The 20,802-nt window shown below is 45.0% G+C and overlaps 1 protein-coding gene across 1 annotated transcript; it reads right to left on the bottom strand.

Moving 5' to 3' along the window:
* Positions 1–4,266: 4,266 nt before the first annotated feature.
* LOC146195257 (uncharacterized) lies at positions 4,267–20,105 on the bottom strand. The gene is made up of 3 exons (XM_084596204.1): positions 20,058–20,105; positions 19,776–19,849; positions 4,267–4,859 (listed from the first exon to the last, which is right to left on the bottom strand). Exons 2-3 carry the CDS (start codon positions 19,828–19,830, stop codon positions 4,462–4,464), a joined length of 453 nt encoding a protein of 150 aa, XP_084452330.1. The 5' UTR covers positions 19,831–19,849; positions 20,058–20,105; the 3' UTR covers positions 4,267–4,461.
* Between the last annotated feature and the right edge of the window lie 697 nt (positions 20,106–20,802).

Raw genomic sequence — 20,802 nt, 5'->3', positions numbered from 1 at the left:
CAGCTCACTGAAAATATTTGCACAGGCCCTTGTACTGCCTGGGTGGCAGAATATCATTACACATTTCTTTGTAACCGCTCCTGGAATAAAGCCTTTGACATAATGGTCAATAAAGCTAGCCCTCCAAGTGGGTCATAAAGTCTCGCTATAGTCGTGAGCATGAACTTTTTGTGCTTGTACCTGGTTCGGCAGGATCGCATGTAATGGGGTGAGTGTGAGGTGCTTGCGTTCCACGTCAATCTCAGAACTTTGACAGCTCCTTGGAGACACTCAAGGTGTTTTGCTTCGCAGTCATCCGTCACAAACCACCCGTTCAAGGTCGGATTCTTGGATGCCCACTTATGAGGTGTCATAGGTGCAGCGCTGAATATTGTCCTCACTTCTTCGTGGATCTTCAGCGCTTCGTTCTCTCTTTCTGCTCCTGTTAAGTGGTCATCCACATATAAAGAGTTTGCCAGCAATAAAGTAGTGACCGGATAGTCTCCTATACTTCAGGCATGGTGCTAGCGCACAAGGAGGACACACACGGCGGGTAGGCGGACAGGACAAACGCTACTGTCCTGTCCTAGTGTTCTGTAAGACCAGCGTTTGTCATGTCCGCCTACCGGCCGTGTGTGTCCTCCTTGTGCGCTAGCACCATGCCGGAATTCGTTCATCGAATAGCCCAGTTAAGAGCATTGATAGTCTCCTATAATTTGCGAATAATTCTGGAGAGTCGCTGTCAACAAGAAAAGACTTGTGGTTGTTCTAAAGGGGGCTCGCTTCATTCGCCAATTCTGTACTTCGTGTGTTGGTCCATTTGCATCCGGTTTTACATGGTACCACAGAAAGTGCAATGAATCTCTGCCGTTTTCTCTGATCTCTATTTACAAAAATGGCTTTTAAATGTCGGCTACAAAAAATGTCTGTGGCTTCTGATATTTAGTAGCAATGCTACAAGATCAGCTGACAAATTCGGTCCGCTTCCAATGTTTTGATTAAGGAAATTTGATTTTTGTCCTTGCGATAAAGCGTCGAAAACCACTGCTGATTTCTTTCTATTACTCGTTTCTCGGAAGACCGGCTGATGGGCATGTAGATCAGCTTTCCCCCTTCGTTTTTGACCACTGGTTAAGCTATGTCCTTTGTGCAGTACTGTTTGATGATAGCGTTGTGCTCCTCCAAGAGATGAGGAGTTTTTCAAACGCAGTTTGTCTGTTGGAACAAACATATTGCAGCAACTTCCTTTGTGTCATTTAGATTTATATTCTTCCATGCAAAGGCCACCTCGTATATAGAGCCACTGCGCATGATATTCTCTTCGAAAGCATCAAGCAGCTTGACTCCGCATAGTTATCATCGGCCGTTGGTCTAATCGACCCGAGAGTCGAGAATAGTTCCTGGCAGTTAGCAGTTTCTCTCCCCGCAAGTGATACACGAAGAGCAGAGGTTTGCATGCACTGTGAGTGACAAGCCTATTATCCTATCGGGCCTTGAATGCACCATCCAAAGGGTGTTCTCACTGCTCGCAGTTTCCCTTTGAGCTCCTTGCTTCTCATTACAAGTTCCCAGTAGTGCTCTGAGCCGATAAGCAGGCCTGTTACCTCTTTCGCAATCACAGATCATGTCAGCAGCAGTCAGGGATCCAAGTAATTCTTTATACTTGAGGTGAGGAAGCAGGTTTCTTTGCTCACAGACTATGTTTGTCTCAAGAACTTCGGTTTAATGCTTCTTCTTATAGTGCGAGATTAGCGACCTAGACACCAGTTAAAATCTGGTTCTGACTGGGGTCCGTCGAACACAGCCACGCGCAGCGTTTCTTTTCAAGAATTTTACAACTGAGGTTTTACATATGCTTGGTGAGTAATGAATGACCGTTAGAGTCCGCTTCAGAGATCATATAACGAGTCTACTTACGCCCGCTTGTACACAATACAGTTGCTGGTTCCAGTCGTATTTCGCGTTTTTTAGATTCTTCCTACGTAGAATGCCAGTTTACGGGACAGTTGTCATGTCGTTTACATTTGCCTAAATTTCGAATTGGTGAATTACGGATCGCAAATGGTTGTTACATGCCGTCCCATACTAAGTGCGCATCTAATGTTGCTTGGTGGTTCTGCTCTAGTTAGCATGATGCTTCGGTTTCATGCAGCAAAAACAACGTCTTCCCAATCGTAGCATTTTCCTCATTTCTTATAATTGAATGCTAGCTCACAGCATGCGGCAGTTTCGTGATTGCACTCCGTGCAAAATAAACAACAATTTCGTTTTGCTGTTTTGTGCAGTAGAGCTGCTGATGTTTTAAATTTTGTTACAGCGCTGTTCTTGTTATTCTCAGTTGGGTTTAACATCTTCGGCTTTGGCGCTAAGTGCTTCGTGCTCATACCTTGCTGCGCAACCAGGCTTTTGCGACTTTGTACTTCAATCCTCACAAATTCAACGAGTTTGTAATGACAGCATATAGTTTGCGGCCGTTTCTTTTTCTGTTGACTCTCCCGGTGCGTCATCGACCCGCAGCGGAATTCTTCCTCCTGCCGAGCTCCCTATTACGGTTTCTGACGCCTTCTCTTTCGCCACAGCTCGATGGAAGTCGAGCAGTGTTCCGTACGTTCACTGCGTCTGGCCAAGCAAGCGCCTGTAGGCCTCGGATCCCTAAGACGAGGGCATCGTATAACCACCGGAGGGAGCGTGTTTCTTTGGCACTCCACACAGGCTCATGGTCCAAGAGCGCAAGCATGTGCACTTGCACAATGGCGTTCGCTTTGCCGAAACGTCTTTGGAGCTGCAAGATGGCGTCGTCATAGCACTGCAATGTGGGGGGAAGGCCCTGGATCGCTATCGTTGCTTTGCCTGTCACCACAGATTTGAGGTATTCGAAATTATCCAGGGTCGTAAGAGGGTCTTTTTTAAGGATAATTTGCTCGAACTGCTCCAAAACTATTGCCATGGCACTTCTTTGCAGTAAAATGTTTTTTTAGTTCTAGCCTTCGAAGATTCACTTGGAAGGTCCCGTTCGTCGTGACTGCGTCGTTGTGAGGTAAGGTTCCTTCTCTCGGCGGCCTCATTCCTTGCATTTGTAATGTCCTCTTGGAGTTTCGTGATGTATGTAACGATCTGGTCGTTATACTCGATCGATTCGATATAGTCCTGCTAAGCTTTTGTCTCTGGAACTAGCGTCTCGACAGAGGCGTAAACTTCGCTCAGATGGGTCTACAGAGCGCTAAGGCTCGCCAACAAAACACTGAGTTCTTTTACATTGTCCATGCGGCTCTTCATGCAGGAGTCAATATCGCAAAAGAGTCGGGTCATCTGAGACCGAACAGCTGTTCTCTGCGCTTAGTGTCGCTCCACGTCGCTGCACTCTGGCAGCACTGTGCGGCAGCTTTGGGGTAGAAATCGGCTTTTTCTTTATTAGTGGTCGCCGTCGTTTGGTCGTGGCGTACGTCCCGAGTTTAGGCACCAGCGTATACTTATGTCGGTTTCTTTAAAATTAGACAAATTCGTTACAGGGTACAGACGACATCCGTTTGTTTAACTTCACACAGGACGACTGACGCCTCAAGCGGTGCTTGGTGCTTTTGTTCTAGCAGCTTGGTAGACTTTACTTGCCTTCAGACTTGGGGTGTCTGATTTCGGTTTCGCAACCGTAACAGTGGTGACAAGGTTCAAGTCATTAATTAATGGGTTTGTTTACGTAATATCAGGGTGTTTTTTGGAATGTGTAAACGTCAGAAGAATTTTCACGTGGGTAATTATCACTGCTATGGACACAAAAAGATTTAGCTACGAGGTACATTTTATAGTGCTGTAGCCGAAACCACACAAATAGATGTATCGATTGAATGCAAATGCAAACAGGTCGGCATAAAAGGTCAGTATCTGTGATACTACCAGCGCTGCGGCCAGCATGTTTTGTTCAAAATGCAGCTGACTTACATGCCAGCTGCCATTTGTCTTCCGGTACGTAGTGGTGTTCGGCTGTGTTGAGCCGCATTATACCCAGAGGTGTACTTTTCATTCCACCAGTATGAAGAACATTATTACTTCTTGTATTGGTTTCAATAACCATGCAGGCGTAGAGTGAGCATCGTTCTTTGCAAGTGGTGCCATAAAGACAACCAATTTCTAGAGGCAGCCACATTTTTAGGGCATTATCGAGCTGGGCAGACCCTTTCGAGAGAATGATTTATACATTTTGAAATTTGTACCAGACGCAGCGAAAAGGTTTAACGGCTGATTGATAAATTAACAATGCATAATAAACGAGGGATCGATTTCACGCATAGACAGAGAGGGCGAATATGCTCTTTATTTAAATTGTACTAAGCTATTGTGCAGTGCAATCAGCTATAAGATGAAAAGGCGCCTAGTGTTGAGATATGGGGGTTTTGGGTTGATTCTGAAGCGCTGCCGTCTTCGTCGATAAGATATGCCGCTGACACATTGATTCCAAGTAGCTAATGGGCTTTCCGATACGCGGCCTCAGAAAAAACCGGCTTCATCTTTCTCTTCTTTCACATCATTGTCGGCTGACTCGCTCCGTGAGGCGGGCTGTTTTGCCCAATTGTCTTCCTGTGACTTTTGCGCGGGGTTATTGAACGACTCGCTCTGCGCTTCACGTCCTTCTGCGAAATCAGCAGCCTTTGGCTGTTCTTTTGCAGCGTTGTTGGCCGACTCGCTCCGTTCCTGGAGTCCTTTACCCTCGCCGTTATCGTTCTTGCTTGCTTCTGGTGTTATTTCAGATATTTCAGGCGTCTGGGCTGACTGACTGTTTCCGGCCCTCTCGACATCGCCGTTATCCTCTCCTTGGGGCGAGGTTTGGTGTGAGCCAATTCGTGGAATTTCCACTGAAGGAACACTTTCCCGTGGTGCAGCGTAAGCTGAAAAATAGAGAAAGAAACATGTAGGGTCTTGGATTTTCAATAATACCCCGGGAAATGCATTCTGTACTTCTTTTCTACCTGTTAAGTGTATAAGTTATGTGATAACTGTTAAGTGATATATTGATAGCTGAATATAAAATAAACGCATTCATTTGTTTTATGCGACGCCCAGGCGTGCCTAATGCTTCCTTTTAGCACGGCCAAACATTTTATTTACGTTGTGGAGCAAGTGTCAAAAGGTTTTATCATTACACCTGTAATAAAACAGCTGTTACGGTCCCTTTTTTCCGCACATGCAATACGCTTTATTTCAAAACATATCAAAATATTATAAAGCCCCCCCCTCCCCTCATATGTGAAATAAATATTCCATAACGCAACGGTGAACAGTTTTTGGCGCAATGAATGCGAGAAATATATATGATAAAACGTCTTCAGAGGGTTTAACATTTCAAGGCTACTGAAGCTAAAAGATATGGCGTGGTAGAGGTCTCCAGAAATTTAGATCGCATGATTTCATTCTCGCAACGGTGGATGGATGGATGGATGGATGGATGGATGGATGGATGGATGGATGGATGGAGGGAAGGAAGGAAGGAAGGAAGGAAGGAAGGAAGGAAGGAAGGAAGGAAGGAAGGAAGGAAGGAAGGAAGGAAGGAAGGAAGGAAGGAAGGAAGGAAGGAAGGAAGGAAGGAAGGAAGGAAGGAAGGAAGGAAGGAAGGCAGGAAGGAAGGAAGGAAGGAAGGAAGGAAGGAAGGAAGGAAGGAAGGAAGGAAGGAAGGAAGGAAGGAAGGAAGGAAGGAAGGAAGGAAGGAAGGAAGGAAGGAAGGAAGGACGGACGGACAGACGGACGGACGGACGGACGGACGATCCCCTCTGAAACGGCGGGGTTGTAGTCATCGCCATGGTTAACCTCCCTTTTATATGCTTTTTGATTTAGACAAATCTTCAACTTAAATGACAATAATCTTAGACCACATCTATCTTTAAATTCGTCTCTTTAATCCTCATTTACATTTCTTGCGTCCACGTCCTACTGTTTAGCCACCAATCTTCCAAGTACTTCTTGCTAACCTCTACTGCCGATTCATTCAGATCTCCTTTGTTGCCTCTAAACCCCAGGGCCTCGGCTAGAGTGATTATGGCCGCACCGACATCTAGATGGGTACTGCAACACTCCAGCATAAGATGTGCACTTGTTTCTGGTCCCCTATCGTACATAGTATCTATTTCATGGTCTGGATTAGGCTTGCGTTTGTAGCTTTGGGATCTAAGACATCCATGAACTAGATTCAAAGATATTTCAGAGAGCTTGGGTTGTCATAAAAGGTCGCTTTTTTAACCGGAGTTTTCTATTTTCTATATATGTGTCGGGACGGCTTCTTTTCCATTGAATTATTTCAGTTTTTAGCCTCTGTGTTCCTTACCTGTCGTTTAATGTTCCCGCCCGCATTCGTCATATGACGCCTCATGGTGAGGATAGCATAAGGCCGTGAGCACGATTTCTCCGTCCTGCCTTCCTGCATACTTGATGGTTAGTTTCCTGGTCCTATTCCGCCAATGTGACTCAATGACTCAATAACTTTTGGTATAAGTGTTTAAATACTGTACCTCGCCACCTATTGTCCTCCATTTTCATGATGCGTTGTCATAAAGTAATAGCATAGCGCATGGTGGTAGCGCGAGTAGGGAAAGATAAGAAAGAAGTGCGGAGTGAGAAGTAAAGGTAAAAAAGCGTTGGAGCGTGTTCGCTGCTCTTCATCATTCTGGCTTGGGGTTTGGTTATTTGTGGCCATCCCCGGGACCCGAACGTCTGGAGCGGACCTACGCGCGTCGAAACCACATCACAGCCACGTCTTCGCTGAATCCACACCGGATCCGGCGTCGCAGCAGTATGACAGGCGAGTGGAACCCTCGCCTGCTTCTGAGCGTGAGTTCACAGATCCTGGGCTCAGAAGTTCCATCACAATCTGGCGATCCTGCCAGGATTCGGGTAAACGTCATTTCCCGCCGTGCCAGATCTGAGCCGTCGTAAGGAGTGAAGATGGAGCTCGAGACATCGGTGCTTATGAGCGAGCAACAAGGTATGACGCTTAAAGAATTCCTCGGCTGGTACAAAGAACAGCTTAGCATTGACAAAAAAAAAATGAGAAGCGGACTGGGCAGAAGCGCGAAAAGATGAGCGGCTGACGCCTAATGTCGAGCCCAAGCATTTGCATGTGGTGACAGAACTCCTTGAAAGAGAACGGTGGTTGAAGGCGGCGGAAAAAGCACTCTTTTAGCTTCCAAAGCGCACGACAGTGGAGGAAAAAAACATCTGATTTCATGCTGGACGTTATATAGAAAGAGCTACTGGGCTGGGTGAGAGCGCTAACGAAGTGACCTCACCGTTTATTGAAGCACTTGGGGCATTACAGACCGCAGTACCTGGTAGTAGGGTAAGATCACATCAAGAGCATAAAAACAAAGCTGTCAAAGGACTTATGGAGCCATTAGAGGTACATGAGCTCTGTTTTGACATAGCTGTAGTTGGCCACGGTCCTCATATGTTCGCGTTAGTTCATAACGAGACTGAGAGCTCCAGCAAGACATATCTCTGGATGGAAAGGTGCGCTTCTGACTGTCACTGAAATAGTCAAAACGAAGCACCTCATAAGGAACGACTGACCACCTAAGGGAAGATTGTTGAGGATGAAATCGTTAAGAGCAGAAACTTGAGAATGTCGGAATATGAGTAAATGCATAACAAGAGTTTAAGAGACCTAGGTTTTATAAGGCAGCAACGAAATGCTGGGCGTGAGAAGCACTTAAATCGAGTGTTGAGAAGCACTGGGAATTCTCCGGTTTGTTGAGACGTCTGTCTCACGTTAGATGATGTTGCAGCGACTGATATACCTGGTGAAGACCACCGCCGGAAAGGTGGGCAACAGAGGCTGACTAAGAAAGGTGCACATACTGACAAGCGTATTTCTAGACTATCTGGAGAACAAGCGGAAGCGAAAGTTTGGCCACAGCTCTTCTATGTTCTCGAAGCCGTAAAACCAGTGCTAGTTCATCTCAAGAAGGATGTTGCTGGCGGGAAAGGACATGCTCTACGATAAGCAAGCTGTGAGAAAATGTGCAGTAGATCGCGAATAACCCCAATATGCAAAGCTCCTTTTGGCAAGCACATTCGGTTTGAGCCGATGACGCAAAAAGCACATGCTCTGAAACAGTGGCATCGTACTCACTGCCGAAAAAAGCAGCCTGTGAAATAATGGGATATGTTGATCGAAGTCCGCGTACCATGTGCCAATTGTAGCTGTCAAGAAGCCAGACAACAGCATACTATTGTATATCGACTTCCGGCAGCTCAATAAGGTCCTGAAGTATGACTGTGAGCCCACATTTTGCGCATTGATGTCGTCCTCGCTCTTATAAGACAGAAAACGTTTTTCTCCAAATTCGATTTTACGAAGGGTTTGGTAGGTGCCTATGGCTGCTGGAAGCACGGAAAAACGACTTTTCCCAATATGTAAGGACTATCCATTTCCGATATATGCCTTTTGGCATCAAAACAACACCAGCCATATTCGCACACCTGATGAAAGCTGTGTTAGGTGACGTGAAAAATGTGTATTACAACTTCGGCGATGTGGTAATCGTAACTGACACGTGGCCTCAACTTATGGAAACCTTGAGACGTGTCTTCGGCAGAATATGCGATGCCGGGCTCATCATCAAGCCAAGCAAGTGCGAGAATGTTGAGCGCACGATTTCTTTCCTTGGTCATCGTGTTGGTGAGTCGAAGATGGAACCAATGTAAAAGACGTTGGACAAGATCTTGGACAAGAAGGCAGCAAGGTCATTTATTGGCCTCACCACATACTACTGAAACTTCATCCAAGATTCTGCGTCTATCTCTAAGCCCTTCACCGAACTCAAGCAAGGCCCAGCCCAACGTCGTCGCTTGGGTTTCAGCGCAGGAATAAGCGTTCCAGGCTCTCAAGAAGAACCTTCGTACTTCGCCAATACTTCAAACTCAGGACCTTTTACCACTATTTGTGCGGCACACAGACTCTTCGAGCATCAGCTTGAGCGCAGTTTTGCCGCAAACAGGTGATGATAAAGTGCTGCATTCGGTGGCGTACGTGAGCCGCAACTACCGCTAGAGACACGCTATTCTACCATAAAGCGGTAGTGTCTAGCGCTTGTCTGCGCCTTTGAAAAATTTCACATTTACCACTAGGGCAAGCCATTCATAAATCAATATGACCATCAACCGCTTCGGTCCTTGCAATCGGCTTGACATGTGAACAATTCAGTTTTACGATTGAGCCTAATGCTGCAAGAATATTGTTTCAGCGTCGAATACATCAAGGGAACTGACAATGTGGGTGCTGACTGCTCATGTCGCGTGTGAACTGTGGCCTGCATTCGTCAACATTTCATTGCTCCTACAGGTGTTTTAGTGTTGTGTCTATGTTGTGTGTTACTGCTGTGTTAGTTGCGTGGGTACTATTCTGGACAGGACACACTTCCCTTTGCCAGAGACTAGAACATTTCCGCTGTAACCGTCTTAAAGCTGGGGGTAGTGTCATGAAGTTGTAGCATAGCGCATGGTGGTAGCGCGAGTAGGGAAAGAGAAGGGAGCAGTGCGGAGTGAGAAGAAGAGGTAAAGTAGCGTTGGAGCGTGTTCGCTGGTCTTCATCGTTCCTGCTTAGGGTTTTGGTTGTTTGTGGCCATCCCCAGGACCCAAGCGTCTTGAGCGGACCTCCACGTGTCGAATCCACCCATCACAGCCACGTCTTCACAGAAACCACACCAGATCCAGCGTCGCCACGGAGTGAGAGTTGAGTGGAACCCTCGCCTGCCTCTGAGCACAAGTTTACCGATTCTGGGCCCATAAGGTCCATCACCGGCGTTCTTCGCACAATATTTTCTTCTGAGCCTCTCGTGCCTCGAAAGATGCCCAACCCATGTCTCCCTTTACTGCTTCGTTCGTAGTTTTGCCATGGGCTCCAAATCCTAACCTCCCCACAGATTTCTGATTTATTTCTAATCCCGACTGGACTTCTGCCCTTGAGCACAAAACTTGTTCCCGAAGGTTAACCCTGGTACCAATATTTCTTTCCAAATACCTTTAAATGCTTCATACTTGTTGCACCCCACAATGCTCTGGCCTTCCAAATCGCGGCATTCTTTCGTCCCATCGCCCTGGTGACCCGTGCATGTTTTTGCATTTATACCCACCCTTCGTGTATTCATATCTAAAAATATGTATATTCTACCAGTCAACGTATCTAACTCCCTCGTATTATAAGCTTCTTATCAGTGAAATCATTTAATCTCTTAAGGCCAAACCCGATATAATTGGGCTGAAGTTAAAGCCAGCTGTATCTTCATCATATCCATCTTTATTAACCTATGCTTTCAAATCTTCCTGGCTATAGGCTAACAGAACAGTGTCGTCCACACACATTAATCCTGGAAGCCTATTGGCTACGTCCATTTTATTTTAATAAGGGGCAGCGGTGGCATAGCGGTAGAACATCCGCCTAGCATGCAAGAGGACCGGGGTTCAAATCCCGGTGCCGCGCAACTCTCCACCGGATGAAAGAAAAAAAAAGTCCGCGTGTCGATGGAATTGCATATACAGGTTTGGGGTGCGACCTGATGCCGGTGAACACCTCCGGCAACGCACTCCCTCACCAGAACAGGAGTTGGCCACCCTGGTGCAGTAATTGGCCACAACCTCCTATGATAAGCTCCATAAAACCCCGGCCCTCAGTCACCAGCGGCTGCGGAACAACTGACCACGGCGGCGGTCAGACCTGTGACGCAGCAGGGGGTGCTAAGAAAGCCTGGCTCCGCTGGACAGGCCGCCATTGGAAACTGACCCTGGCAACGTTTAATGCTAGAACCCTAGCTAGTGTAGCTAGTTTAGCAGTGCTGTTAGAGGAACTAGTGGGCATGAAATGGGATGTCATAGGGCTTAGTGAGGTTAGGAGGCCGAATGAGGCATATACTGTACTGAAGGATGGGCATGTACTGTGTTATCAAGGTTTACCAGAGAGGCGACAACTAGGTGTAGGTTTCCTTGTCAATAAGTATATAGCGGGTAATATAGATGAATTCTATAGTATTAATGAGAGGGTTGCAGGCATCGTAATTAGGCTTAATAAGCGGTATAAACTGAAGGTTTTACAGGCCTATGCACCTACATGTAGTTATGATGACCAGGCAGTTGAAAGCTTCTATGAAGATGTAGAATCGGCAATGCGAAAAGGAAAGACGCAGTATACTGTACTAATGGGTGACTTCAATGCCAAGGTAGGGAAAAAACAGGCAGGGGACAAGGCAGTAGGTGACTATGGCATTGGTTCAAGGAATAGCAGGGGGGAGTTACTAGTTGAGTTTGCAGAGCGCAATAACTTACGAATCATGAATACCTTCTTCAGCAAACGGAAGAACCGGAAATGGACATGGAAAAGTCCTAACGGAGAGACTAAAAATGAAATCGACTTCATAATGTGTTCAACCCCCGCCATTGTGCAGGATGTAGAGGTAATCGGAAAAGTGCGATGTAGTGACCACAGGATGGTGAGGTCCCGAATTAGCCTAAATCTGAAGAAGGAACGCAATAGATTTGTAAGAAAGAAACCCATCAACGAATTAGCGGTGAGGGGGAGGGCAGAAGAGTTAAGAATCTCGCTACAGAATAGGTATTCAGCTCTAACTGAGGATGGCGACATTACCCTAGAGGCAAGGAACAATAACTTCAGAGATATCATTACTGAGTGTGCGGTAGAAGTAGGCGGTAGGATAGTTAGAGAGGATACCGGTAAGCTGTCTAAGGAGACGAAAGATTTGATTAAGAAACGCCAGAGTATGAAAGCTTCCAATCCAACAGACCAGATCGAATTGGCCGAGATATCAAAGCTAATCAATAAGCGCAAGGTGGCCGATATAAGGAAGTGTAACATGGAGAAAATTGAGCATGCTTTAAAGAACGGGGGAAGCCTCAAAGCGGTAAAGAAGAAATTGGGCATAGGCAAAAACCAGATGTATGCGATAAGGGACAAGGCGGGCAACGTCATCACTAATATGGACAAGATAGTCAAAGTAGCCGAGGAGTTCTATACAGATCTCTACAGTAGCCAAAGTAGTCAGGACCGTAATGAGATTGGCGGTAGGGAAAAACAGTCAGACGTTCCACCAGTGACGAAGGACGAAGTCAATAAAGCACTAGAAACTATGAAAAGGGGGAAATCAGCTGGAGAGGATCAGATAACTACAGATTTGCTGAAGGACGGGGGGGATATCGTGCTAGAAAAACTGGCCACCCTGTATACGCAGTGCCTGGTGTCATCGACGGTACCGGAACCATGGAAGAATGCAAACATTATCCTCCTTCACAAGAAAGGGGACTCTAAGGACCTTAAAAATTACAGACCAATCAGCTTACTGTCTGTTACGTATAAGGTAGTTACTAAGGTAATCGCTAATAGAATCAGGAAAACCTTAGACTGCAATCAAGCAAAGGATTAAGCAGGGTTTCGGAAACGGTACTCTACTATCGATCATATCCATACCATCAATCAGGTGATAGAAAAATGCTCGGAATATAACCAGCCCCTATACATAGCATTCATTGATTACGAAAAAGCATTTGACTCAGTTGAAACCTCGGCGGTGATGCAGGCATTGTGAAATCAGGGGGTAGACGAGTCGTACGTGAAAGTGCTGGAAGATATATATAGTGGCTGCACAGCAACCATAGTTCTGCATAAAGAAAGCAACAAAATTCCCATAAAGAAAGGTGTTAGGCAAGGAGACACAATCTCCCCAGTACTATTCACAGCTTGTTTAGTGGAAGTATTCAGGGACTTGGAATGGGAGCAGTTAGGGATAAGGGTAGATGGAGAATACCTCAGTAATCTGCGATTTGCTGATGACATTGCCTTGCTAAGCAACTCGGGGGATGAACTGCAAATAATGATTGATGATCTAGACAGAAAAAGTAGAAAGGTAGGCTTGAAAATCAATATGCAGAAGACTAAGGTAATGTTCAACAGCCTCGGAAAGGAACAGCAGTTTACATTAGGTAGCGAATTACTGGAAGTAGTAGGCGAATATGTCTACTTAGGGCAGGTAGTAACCGCAGATCCGGACCATGAAAAGGAAATAACAAGAAGAATAAGATTGGGATGGAGCGCATTTGGCAAGCACTCGCAGATTATGACTAGCAACTTACCGGTATCGCTCAAGAGGAAAGTATACAACAGTTGCATCTTGCCTGTACTCACCTATGGGGCTGAAACGTGGAGGCTAACCAAGAGAGTTCTACTTAAGTTGAGGACAACCCAGAGGGCTATGGAATGAAAAATGGTAGGGGTAACGTTAAGATATAGAAAGCGTGCGGAGTGGGTCAGAGAAATAACTCAAGTTACCGACATTCTAGTGGAAATTAAGAAGAAGAAATGGACATGGGCAGGACATGTAGTGCGAAGAGAGGATAATCGATGGTCGCTGAGGGTAACAAACTGGATTCCAAGGGAAGGAAAGCGTAGCAGGGGGCGGCAGAAAGTTAGGTGGGCGGATGAGATTAAGAAGTTCGCAGGGGTCAAGTGGATGCAGCTAGCACAGAACCGGGTTAAGCGGAGAAATATGGGAGAGGCCTTCGCCCGGCAGTGGGTATAATCAGGCTGATGATGATGATGATGATTTTAATTAGCTTATACTTGAAAAAATGCTATAATCTAGACGACTATCACTTCTGAACCTGCTCTGCAGTTCGCCCAGTACATTATTACTTTATATCCCTGCCTTAATTTTAGTTGTACTGCATGCAATGTGAGCCTCTACGTATCTAACGGTATAATGATCGGTCTAAGTGATTTAATGCTCTTATTTTCTTTTCCTTTAAAGACTAAGTTTATCGTACTAAATCGCTAGCTATCCGGAATTTCTTTATTTGTTATGACTGTTTTCAATGCCTCTAAGAAGGAGTTCTTGCTTCTTGGGCTAAGCCCATTATTAGCTTGACTGGAACTTCGTCCATCCCCATGGTCGTACATAGAGAAATGTTTGTCTCGCCGTCTTTAAGTTAAAAAATTTCAGTTGTAAGCTCCTCTCCTTCATGTTGTCTGATGCAATTTCCTCATTGAAGGTGATTACCACGTCATCGCGCCTAAAATATTCGGCAATAACTGATGTAAGTTATCTTATAGTGTCATCCCCTTTCAGAAATTTTTCCTCGGCGTCCTGAATCTATTGTTGCTTCCTATCGTTTCTTTCTGCCAGACTATGATGGTTTCAGAATTTCTTTGCCGCATCTTTATTTGAGTCGAGCACTTCGGTCGTCCAGGAATCGGCGTGCTGTTTTATTTTACCCTAGACAAGCATCTCCACTTCCAGTTTCTTTTGCCGACAGGATTCCCATTTTTCGTTTACTTCCACTTGCGATAGCTTCATATTCATAGATTCTCTTTGTTCTATGGATGTCATTCTTTTTCGTTCTATTGCCTGTTTAATTTCATTATCCACCACCTTCTAGCATCCCTCCCACCTTTCCACCAATTCAACTCTTTTCCTTGTCGAATTTTTGTACGGGTGAGTTGTGCTAACTTATGATAATCCCGCACCTCCATGGGGTATTTTTCTATTGTTTCTTTAATGCCTGATACTATTAGCTCTAGGTATTTGCAGATTAAATTTGCGCTTGCTCGTTGTACCTCCTGATTTGTTTTTATACCAAGTGTCCCATCTGAAGGCTAATACGTTTATGTTCACTTCAAAAGCATTACGCGCCTTCATTAATTTCCGTCCTCGCTAGCGTGATTCCGAAGATCCCACGTCATCTGGCCTTTACATCTTTTTTATCTATTCGCAATGACTAGGTTAGACTGCTTAGTGATTTCTAGCATTAACTTACCTTTGCCGTTGGTGAGTCTATCCAAATCCTCAATGCGTCCCACTCATACCAACCAACAAGACTATCTCGGTACTGGCTCCAAGTTGTTTTATTGATATCTTCACTGAGGCATTTAGCTAGATTTTCCTGTTTGCAGTTGTTCACTGTAAATAATACAGCTACCCATAAACATGCCTTTTCTAACTGCTATTGTTACTGAAACCGGGAATTGTTGTTTGGAAGCTGTGTTAAGGACCATTGAGTAACGTCGCCTGGGGGAAAATATTAAAAATATATTTAAAGCGAATAAGAGCGCATCTAAAGTCAACCATCCAGCGCCTGCTTAGAACCCTCGCATTGAATCGGTAAAGTCACTGAAGAAATGTTAATCATGCTACCTGAATCAAATACGGCTGACGTTTTTAGTGTAAATATTGTATTATATGAGTGCAATAATAAAAATAAACAGTTCTTTGGCACAATGAACTAACACAACCTCTCTTAATGCCAAAACATTTGTTCGAATCCGTTATGTGTGAGTTGTTATCTTAAATAATTTTTTATAATCTGCGATACTAAAAGCTACTAACATATTCCCATAGGCGTGTTCTTCATAATGATGCATTATGTGAAGTTTTTTATTCTAAACAGGCATAAAAACACTCGCCAGCAGAGCCGGGACGCGGCATGAAACGATGGAGCATGGCAACGCTTGCACGATGCAATTACCTTCCCCGTAATAATTTCCGGCTTTCACTGAGTGTATGATATCGTTAAGTTGCGTTCACAGACTCTTTTCAGCGGCCGTTTAACTCGCTAACAGACAACCAGTGAGGAGAAAAAAAGTTTGATCCTACCGTTGAAAGATCGGAATTGCACATTTCGACCAATTTAGGTTTAACTTGCACTGTCATTGTACAGAAACATATTACTGAAATGTTTTGAGCGTAGGAGGGGGGGGGGGGCGGCGGGAAAAGGGAACGTTCCCAAAAGAAAGCCAGCCGCCAGTTCTTGCTATAAAAAAAAAGAACAACTCGACGCCCCGCATGCAGGTGGCTAACAAGGTCGCAGTCGGACGTCCTGACCATTTGTTACGCTTAAAGAGCACAAAAGAAAGGGGAAACTAACTCATTGTATTTCTATATTGTGGCCTGGGACGTTGAAATATTCATTTCGCATGTGTATTTCGCATGGTATAAGCGATGAGCAACTATAAATTATAAAGCTTTCCACCCTGCTTCGCGCTCTTATTAAATGAAAGGTAAATGTAACTCTGACACAATTACTTTTGTTTAGCCTGACATTTTCCATTAGTTTTGAAGGCTAGATATAGAAGTCAACTCTTCAGATAAATCCCGGCTTTTAAAATTGGTCACAACAAATGCAAGAAAGCTGGCACCAACTCCTTAAATCAGAGGAAATGCTCGACATATCTTTCGCATTCTCTCTTCTGCAAACTCTCTTCTGCCAAAACGGGATAGCGAAAGAAACGCATAGAACAATACATAAAATATTCGGTGCCGAAATTGAAGTTTAAGCATTTATTGCGCATATGGTGGAGTGGCTACATAATTTCTTAAAATGTGGAATAGAATATATGAAATGTAATGATGAAATAAATATTGAGGGTTATGCAAGACATTGTCATTAGTGTCAATAATGTTGGCTCCCGCCATATTCTGAGCCTGTGAAGAGGCGAATACCCCATTTTCAGCAGCTATACTTCCGCGGTCACCTTTTCTCCTAGCGGAGACTTTTAGATACTGTAGCCGCACGCCTCTAATATTTTTGAACCACTCAAGCTTTATACGAGAAGCTACCTAGACAGTAAAATGTTCATGCATTCACGCCGCGCGAGAACCTATTGACGCCAAGACCGCCACAGCACTAATATATGCGACGTGGCCAAACCAGCTGTAACTCGAACATGTCATGGGCTCTGATGGTGTCACATAGTCCACTGATAAATTACCTAATTTTATGGCATATGCCGCCGGCGCACACTGGACGCCTTACTTGCTCACTGTTGGGGCTTTTGCTGCATAAACACCAAAATGTTAGGGACACATATAAGGATGTGCAACACAGTGCTCCAAGATAATGATTGCGAAACAGGGATGAGACGATGTACTCGCAGTTTGAGTACTATAATTCCCTTCTCTTTGAACACTCCTGGACTGGTATGACGCAAAAAATATTCTAGAGCTTCAGCTCTTGCTGAACAAAGTTGTGCAAGCGTAATTTATCGAGCGCAGCCACTGTCGCTGTTGCCACTTCGATCTTGGCACTCTTCCGTGCTTCGTAAACCTACTCGGCGATGAACTACACTGGCTTATTGTTCGGGGGCCTCGGCTGCTTGTCTGCCACGGCTGCGCTTTTTGTCTTTAGCGAGTGTTGCTTCCTCCAGCCACGCCAGCTTATTACCTGCGCCGTCTGGTGGACGTTCCGGACACTACGCTCGCGGACCTCGTCCAAACATGCCGATGAGTGCCTATGGCGGATTTTCCTATAGACCCTATTCACTATCAGGTTTAGCAGGCGGCAGTTGTGGCAACCCTGCATTGTGTAGGCGCAATAACGTTGGGCGGTTTGAAACTAAAAGCATGCAAAAAATGTTTTCGGTGCGTCGGCACCGGTCTACCGGAGTTCTCCATGCTGCGCACCCTTCATTGGTCGGACACGAGACGCCGTTTGCAACGTCGTCCAACCAGAGCTAGAGGTTCACCGACCCCGTGTCACGATTCGCCGCAGGCCCTCTCTAATTTTCTTTCCCCTCTCCGATGTTGCGTTGTGCGTGTCATGGTTGCCATTTACGCTGCAGTGACGTCACGTGAATAAGCTCTAGAGGTTAAATGACGAAGCAGCTTAGACGAAACTGCATGAAGACGATTACGCTCGTTGCACAGCGCGAGAGTGTATTCCAGTTGGTACTTTATGAAGGCGAGCATGCATGCTGCACAGCACGGGAGTGTCTTGCACTATTCTTCGCTGGTGTGATCAGCTGCGACGAGATCGTAGTGCTGTCTGTAGGGAACAGGGAAGCTGATATATTCGTTCTTGAGCGGGTTCGAAACCCAGCCGTTGTAATGTTTTTCTTTTTTTAAGTGTAGCTTAGGCGAGGCACAGAAAAAAGTGGCACATGCGGCACCTAGCTACCGCTATCATAAATATTAAAAACCTGGAGGCACACATATGCGTTAAGGTAACGCAGCCAGCCAGTGAAGACAGAAGGCAGTCTCCCTGCACAGCGTGAACTTCCCGCTGCGAAGCGCACGGCTTTCGCAACACCGTCTGGTATGATCATGGCGACTAAGCATATTGGTTAGTCATTTACAGGGCACTGAAGAACGTTCCCACAGGGCGATAGTTTCGAGGCTTTGTACGACCGCCATGTACCTTAGTGTTGACCAAAATCACATCATTTTACAGCACATTTAAGCCCAGTAATTACATTCCTTAACCACTAATAAGGAGTGCTCCATCCTGGCTAAGTACAACACACTACTGCTGAGCAGCACTAAGCGTTAGGCCTGATACCTTGCACTGCTAATTACGACTGTTAGAAACAATATACAATTTCCATACGGTCGTCGCAATAATTGAGCCTCCGGTACGTTTGGATGCCATCTTAGTATTCAGAATCAAACTGGTATTCGTATCTTCACTAGCACAAGGTGAATATGTGAATCACTATGCCATTGCATTGCGTGCAAGGCGCTCATACGAAAATATAGTTCACATAACTTGAGCGACAAAAGGCGTAAACCTGAAAGGAATATGCATTCCTGCCTTTTTTTTTTTACTGGAAACGTGGACGCACGAGGAGATTTGAATTTCTGCTGATATGCCCAAAGTATATATTCAGCAGGGATTGAATAGTCTGTGGTGGCGAAAACTACAAAACTACAGCAGAATGAAGGTATAGTCCGAACAAGGCAACTTTCGCCAAGCCCCGAGCAACTCAGAGATACAGCTTGGGCTCAAAACTTAGCCATGGGCCATGACAATTTCCTGTACCAGAGGAAACTGTCACAACCAACCTGCAAGGCTGTCTTCTTGGGTCTACACTTAAGAGTATCTGTGGATATGGGACAACTGCGCATTGCGTAGCCAACTCGCATGACTTTGTCTCTAATGCGCGCTGCGCTGCGTCATCTGTAAATTTACCTTCTTGCGCATGAAGCTGTTGAGAAAAACTATACGACGGATCTGATGAGCTTTTTCTTTTGTTGGAGCACTCCATAGTTGCTCTACAAATTTCGAAATTTGGCAAGCCCAACACTAACCTTGGATGCATTCTAGACACGCGGTTTGGTCTTCCTAGAGTTTAGCCTGTTCAGCGAAACCAGCGTTTGGGGGAGTTGGTTCAAATTTCTGATGAATAATCAAGAACCACGCACTCTAGAGGCATCAACCAGCGTGTGCGAGAAGTCCTGGAGGATTATCATACAAAGAATGATCATATCTGTGCATGAACCAGTCCTCTGCAGTGAAGGTAAATTGTGAGTTTGATTTTTTGGCCTCCTCCTTACCAATATTGAGCACATCGTGTTTTTCTCATGCGATCAGTGATATGTGCTGCTTGCAATGTAAACTAGTACAGTGTTGTTCGGTTTTGCATTCATGGCAAGTTTTGGTGTTGTTTACTTTTCTGCATAAAAAACACGTTGTTTCCTCAGTAAATCCCAGTTGGAAATTACCGCTTGTCTTCGTCGTTCCTGTCCGTTTCGTGTTCCTTTCGAGTTATTCTTCATCATAAAAGTTAATCAAACAGGCATATTAAGCGTCATCAACGGGAATGACTTTCATTTTGTACTACTCATTTTGCCTCTTCCATTTTTTTGAACAACTTGCCTACCTTACCCTTATCGTTCCTGCATGGGTCGATAGACTCGCATTACCAAGCAATATGTAGTAATTGCTCCATGTACACACTGCGGTCTACTGTTATAACGGCATGAAGGATTGAAAGAGCATCACTCTTCTAGACTGTACCCAATGTAAAAAGCCTTTCTCACCATACACGAAAAAGGCGCAAACGGTCAAAGCCACCGGCATAATCTTCCGCGCCATGGTGATCCAAGGAAATTACCTATAAGAAAAAACAATAGATGAAGGTTATGGATTACTCTCGAATATGCAGATATAATGCCAAAAATACGCATTCAAAGACCGCACATACTCAATACAATGTTTTACTATCCATAAAATAAAATATTCTCTTTTGACATACAGATCACGAGTTCCTAATAACATGCCGTTGAATCTCTGTAACCTGTCTAGAAATGCAGCTTACTAACCTTTATTGAGATGAGATTGCCTGCAGCGACTATGAAAGAAGCTCTTCCTGGGACGCCTTTTATTTGAGATTTTGGTAGCGAGGAAATGTAAGAGGCAAAAGCTACAAACCATGAATACACGACAAAGGCCAATAAGAGCTTTTCCTTTAACTAAAAGCATTTCATTGGCTATCGGTGCTTCCCATGCAGACAGCTCCTTTCTCCACTTCAACCATTGGTTGCTAGGCTGCAGCGATGAGTCAAACGCATGCTGTTTCCATGAGTCAGTTTCCCCATTGCGTAAACAAAAACCACCGTACAATGTTCAAACTTCCACGTGCACTTTTCTTTCCACTCTGTCTGGTTGTCCTATTGAAACTAAAATAATATAAAAAAATCTACGCAGAAATGCGCACGTGAACAGGTGTTTCCCAGATCATCGCGCGTTTGCTTAGAATGGCATTATGGCTCCGGCTGGAGAACAGCACGAGGATGATGTAATCCGCATAACGAGATGGCTTGGGCTTTTATAAACACTTTCTGTTACGAATGAAAGAATCCGAAGTAGACATGCAACCGGCCCAATCAGAAAGCTAAAACGAATATGTTTTTTTGCGTGCATCTTCATATGGGATTATGTATAGACGGTGAAATGCTGAACTGTACGCGCCGCAGGATGATGTAGATAGAATTAGCCTAGGTGTGAACATAAAAAGAATACTGGTGGGAATGAACGTTTAGAAAGGCAAGATCTGGCTAGACAAAA

The sequence above is a fragment of the Amblyomma maculatum genome, chromosome 3, assembly GCF_055883805.1.
Source record: "Amblyomma maculatum isolate TAMU_Amacu chromosome 3, ASM5588380v1, whole genome shotgun sequence".
NCBI classification, from domain to species: Eukaryota; Metazoa; Arthropoda; class Arachnida; order Ixodida; family Ixodidae; genus Amblyomma; species Amblyomma maculatum.
The sequence above is the reverse complement of the archived record's forward strand: the minus strand, read 5'-3'. Positions and strand labels throughout refer to the sequence as shown.